Source organism: Vombatus ursinus, unplaced genomic scaffold, assembly GCF_900497805.2.
Source record: "Vombatus ursinus unplaced genomic scaffold, bare-nosed wombat genome assembly UNPS02002991.1, whole genome shotgun sequence".
Taxonomy (NCBI): domain Eukaryota; kingdom Metazoa; phylum Chordata; class Mammalia; order Diprotodontia; family Vombatidae; genus Vombatus; species Vombatus ursinus.
Window position 1 is genome coordinate 1 of NW_020942769.1, and position 4,794 is coordinate 4,794.

General features: G+C 53.5%; 1 protein-coding gene across 1 annotated transcript; it reads left to right on the forward strand.

Moving 5' to 3' along the window:
- The first annotated feature begins 264 nt into the window (after positions 1 to 264).
- Positions 265 to 4,788, forward strand: CDK5R1 (cyclin dependent kinase 5 regulatory subunit 1). Its single transcript, XM_027870338.1, has 2 exons — positions 265 to 281; positions 679 to 4,788. Exon 2 carries the CDS (start codon positions 856 to 858, stop codon positions 1,774 to 1,776), a length of 921 nt encoding a protein of 306 aa, XP_027726139.1. The 5' UTR covers positions 265 to 281; positions 679 to 855; the 3' UTR covers positions 1,777 to 4,788.
- Positions 4,789 to 4,794: the final 6 nt, after the last annotated feature.

Sequence of the window (4,794 nt, forward strand, 5' to 3'; positions counted from 1 at the left end):
CGGGGGGCGGCGGGGGACGGCGGGGGACGGCGGGGGGCGGGGCCGGAGCCGCCGGCTGCAGAACCTTGGACAGAAGCTTGAGCCCGAGCCGGGAGCCCCGCGCCCCTCCGCGCCCTCCCGCGCCCCTCCGCGCCGTGGCCGCCGCTGCCCCCGCTGCCGCCGCCGCGGGCGGGCCACCGAGGGAGCGGCTCCGGGTGCGCACTGCGGAGGGCGGGAGCCGAGCCAGCTCCGAGGAGGAGCCGCGCTGCGCCGCTGCTGCAGCCGCGGGGGCCGCTCTCCCGGTAAGCCGAGCCGCCGCCCGAGCCTCTGCCGGAGGGAACTACGGGGGAGGGGGGCTGGGGGACCGGGGCTCCGAGCCCCCCGGAGCGCTGCCGGGACCGAGTGAGGGATGCAGCCAGCGATGCAGCGGGGGAGGGAGGGAGGGAGGGAGGGAGGGAGGATGGGAGGATGGGAAGATGCTGCAGTCAATGGAGGCCGGAGAGGGATGCTGCACCCCGAGGGGGCTGCGGCGGTTGCGCCCGGCCGAGGCGGGGAGGGGGAGCATCCCCCGGTTTGGCGTGGAGTGGTCCGGTATCTTATTGCTTTCCCGAGGAGAAGGGTGGGCACAGGGAGGTTGAGGATCCCGGGAGGCTTCAGCCTTCCTGATGCTCAGAGAAACCATCTTGTTTTTCTCAGCAGATCTGAAGGGGGCCGCTTTTCATCAGAGTCCAGCCGCTCCCTGAGTCCCAGCCCCCAATCCAGAGGCACCTAAGGAGAGGCTGTTCCGGAACGGGGTTCTGGCCCTGGCAGGCTGGGCCCCCAGGTGGACTGCCCCTGCCTCCTCTCAGCCTCCGCTTGTGCTTCCCACCTGACACCATGGGTACGGTCCTGTCCCTTTCCCCCAGCTACCGGAAGGCCACGATCTTTGAGGATGGCTCAGCCACTGTGGGCCATTACACCGCTGTGCAAAACAGCAAGAACGCCAAGGACAAGAGCTTGAAAAGACACTCCATCATCTCTGTGTTGCCCTGGAAGAGGATCGTGGCCGTGTCAGCCAAGAAGAAAAACTCCAAGAAGGTCCAGCCCAACAGCAGCTACCAGAACAACATCACCCACCTGAACAATGAGAACCTGAAGAAGTCGCTCTCTTGCGCCAACCTGTCCACATTCGCCCAGCCCCAGCCCACCCAGCCTCCGGCCCCCAGTGCCAACCAGCTGTCCGGTTCCCAGACTGCTGTGTCCTCCGTCAAGAAGGCCCCCCACTCCAACTCCACTGCTCCTGGGACGCCCAAGCGGGTCATCGTCCAGGCCTCCACCAGTGAACTCCTGCGGTGCTTGGGGGAGTTCCTGTGCCGGAGATGCTACCGCCTGAAGCACCTGTCCCCCACGGACCCAGTGCTCTGGTTGAGAAGCGTTGACCGCTCTCTGCTCCTTCAAGGCTGGCAGGACCAGGGCTTCATCACGCCGGCCAACGTGGTCTTCCTGTATATGCTCTGCAGGGACGTCATTTCCTCCGAGGTGGCCACAGACCATGAGCTCCAGGCTGTCCTGTTGACCTGCCTATACCTCTCCTACTCCTACATGGGTAACGAGATCTCCTACCCGCTCAAGCCCTTCCTGGTGGAGAGCTGTAAGGAGGCATTTTGGGACCGCTGCCTCTCCATTATCAATCTCATGAGCCCCAAGATGCTCCAGATTAATGCTGACCCCCACTACTTCACTCAGGTGTTTGCTGACCTGAAGAATGAATGCAGTCAGGAGGACAAGAATCGGCTCCTTATCGGGCTCGACCGGTGAATTCCACTCCTGCGTGTGCGGCTTACGGGAACAGTACATTTTTTTAATTTATTATTAAACACGAAGTTTTGTGAACATATGTGTCTAGCAAAGCCACTGAAGGACCTCCCTATTCTTGGCCTCCCCTACCCTGGTTTAGTCCAGCCCTGGTCCTTAACTTCTGACTGCTCTGGGGAGCATTTTTTTGGGGGGGGTGTAGGAACCTTTTGCAGAGTTTAGGTGATGATTTCCAAGTTGTTTTCTGGCCACTGAATCCTTGCTCTCTGTAACTTCCAAGGACTGGCTATTCTTGCCCCTTATTACACCCCCTTCGCCCCCTCCCCTTTGCCTGGTCCTGGGAATGGGGTGAGGTGAGGAGATACTGAACTTTGAGATGGAGAGGCCTTAGCTTATCCCACAAGAGACCCCTTGTTCTAGAAATGGATCTTACTCTTCCTGGCTGAAGTCCCCCGTACTCACCCAGCTCTACCCCTATCCCCCTTCCGAAATCCCAGGGAGGGGGAGGAATTCATTTCTCCAAGTGGCAGCTGTGTCCTGAATGACTGGGGGCTCCTCCCAAGGATACCAGCCTGGGCCTTGCTAATACAGTGAGCTGGAACCTCTCAGTTCCTGGCTGCCCTGGAACTAACTTTAGCCCACATCGCTCTAATTAGCAGAAAATGGATGATAGAGGGAAGAAAATCAATCTTGAATTTTTTTTAACCTTATGTTATTATGCTGGGTGTTTTGGGGGAAATTTCTCAGAGTGGGAAAAAGGAAGGCCTGTACTTTAGAGTTCTACCCTCCCTGTCCTGCTTCTTCTTTATCCCAGGCCTGAGGTGTTCACACCTTTCTAGTGAAGCTGGTTGGGCTCATTAGACTATCTAGATTTCTGGTAGCAGCTTCGTGAGTCCCAGGACACAGTCCCTGGGACTGTGCTTAGGGATCCCTTCTTTTTTTTTGGAGAATAATTTATCTGAATAATGCCACCTAGTCAGCTGGTGTGTCACACCTGTGGATGGGGGATACTGCTCTAGCTGCCTGGCAGCAGCCTGGCTCCCTTGTGGGAAGGCCCAGTGGACTCTTGAGTTGGTGCTTAGCTCAGGACGGGGGCTACTTGCGGGTCCAAATGGCACAGGGCCTGCAGAGCTCAAGCAGCTGGTTCAGTTGATCTGGGCCAGCCCTGGTGTCGAGGTGCCTCACTCTCCCCCTCCCCCCTGCCAATTTCAAGCTGTTTCCAAACAGCTTGTACAAAGCCCCCCCAGGCCCCAGGATGGGAATTGGATCTCGTAGACAATTATGAAATCGGGACTCACACCCTAATTGCTCCTGGAGCCTGTTCAGTTGACAACGTGTCATCCAAAACCACTGGTCCTCACCTTTTCCAGTGGCTGCCATGGACACCACGTTTGTGACGTTGGGGGTGCTCGGCTCTTTAAGGTACCTTTAGTAGCTTGGGTCGTTAGGGACGATGAGAGGAGGAAGCAGGTCTGTTTCAGTAACCCTTCACCCTGGCCGTGAGAAACAAAGGTGACTAACACTACGAGATGTTCTTCCCTTTGGCCTGACAACCCGGGGAAAGGTTTGCCCTGTTGGTGCTGGAATTCGTACAGAATGGGAGATAAAGGGTCATTTTGTGTAGGGTTAGGTAGAACACTAATTAGATGGTTGCTGGAGTCAGCAGCAAGCACTCCCGGAGTGAAAAATCAAAATGAATTTTTTTTTTTAACAAAAAAGAAAAAGAAAAAAAGGAAGAGAAAGCTGTGAAATCGGCCTTTGGCTTATGATGTCTGGAGCAGGCAGCCAACTTGAGTCAGCCTGTGGTGCCCAGAGGGATGTAGGCGAGGGTGCCCAGACTGCACAGGTAAGGAAGGAGAGCGTCTGCCCAGCCTCAGTGGTGAGGCCTCAACTGAGCCATTAACGTGGACTGTAAGATATTCTTTGGACAAGTAACTGGAAGAAGGAGCCTCTGCAAAGTGACCAGCAGCTCAGCTGGACAGCTGGAGTCTCCCTTGATTGACTTTTCCTGTGGTTTATTCCCCAAAGGAGGGAGCTTTGGGTGCCAAGTAACTGAAGGAAGAATGAAGGTGACTTGTTTTTAATCCCAAGTCAGGCTAGGTGAGCCTGGACTGAAACTCTCTGGTTGAGCTCCTTTGATTGGATTCCAGTTTGGGGACTGTTTCCTTCTCTTTCCCTGTATTTATTTATTTTTTTTCCCGGAGGGGAGGAGGAGGTGGAGATGGAAGTTTCAGAAGTGGTTGGGGCCTAAAGGAAAAGAAATCAACCATGTAGTTAAATCATTGTAATTATATATTGTTCTCTGCCCCTCTCCTTCCCTGCACCGATCACCAGTGTTGTGTAAAGGACCAACTGATATACTTGAGTGTGCAAGCAATGAACACAACTGACATGCTGCTATGAAGAATACTTTTAGAACAAAAAGAAAAAAAAAAGAAAAAAGAAACTAACCAACAACAAAAAAAAAACAAAAAACAACCCCTTTCTTCTTTGTTGCTTTTTACAGTGATCCTGTGCATGCAAACAGGCGCATTTTGTGTCTTCAGAAAATAATCTTAGAACAGATGGTTGTGAACATTTACACCCATGCACAAACCAAGTCAGAGGAATCTCTCTCAGTATCTGGTTTCTCTCCTTCCCCCCCCCCTTCTTCCCATCAGTCCTGGGGGGATCGATGGATTACTTACCGTGCAGTTTTTAGGGTTTGGTTTGGTTCCAGCAATTGTTAAACTTGCAATGGAAAAAAAATGTGCCATTTCCCCCCTTCTTCCCTTGCCCCCCCACTTGAAATGATCCACAGCTGTATATTTGAAACTGCTAATTACCCATGTGCGTGTGGTGTATGTTGTTTTTTTTTTTAGTGCAATTTCCTCTGTAGATCTCCTTTGACCAAATTGTGGGTGTTGTTAATATTAATTTATATTTGTCTCATTTTGTATGTATGTGTAGCGTGTTTGTAAGTATGTGTGGTTTATAATCTGACAAAGTCATGAAGCTCAGTCTGGCTGTAATTTAATTCCC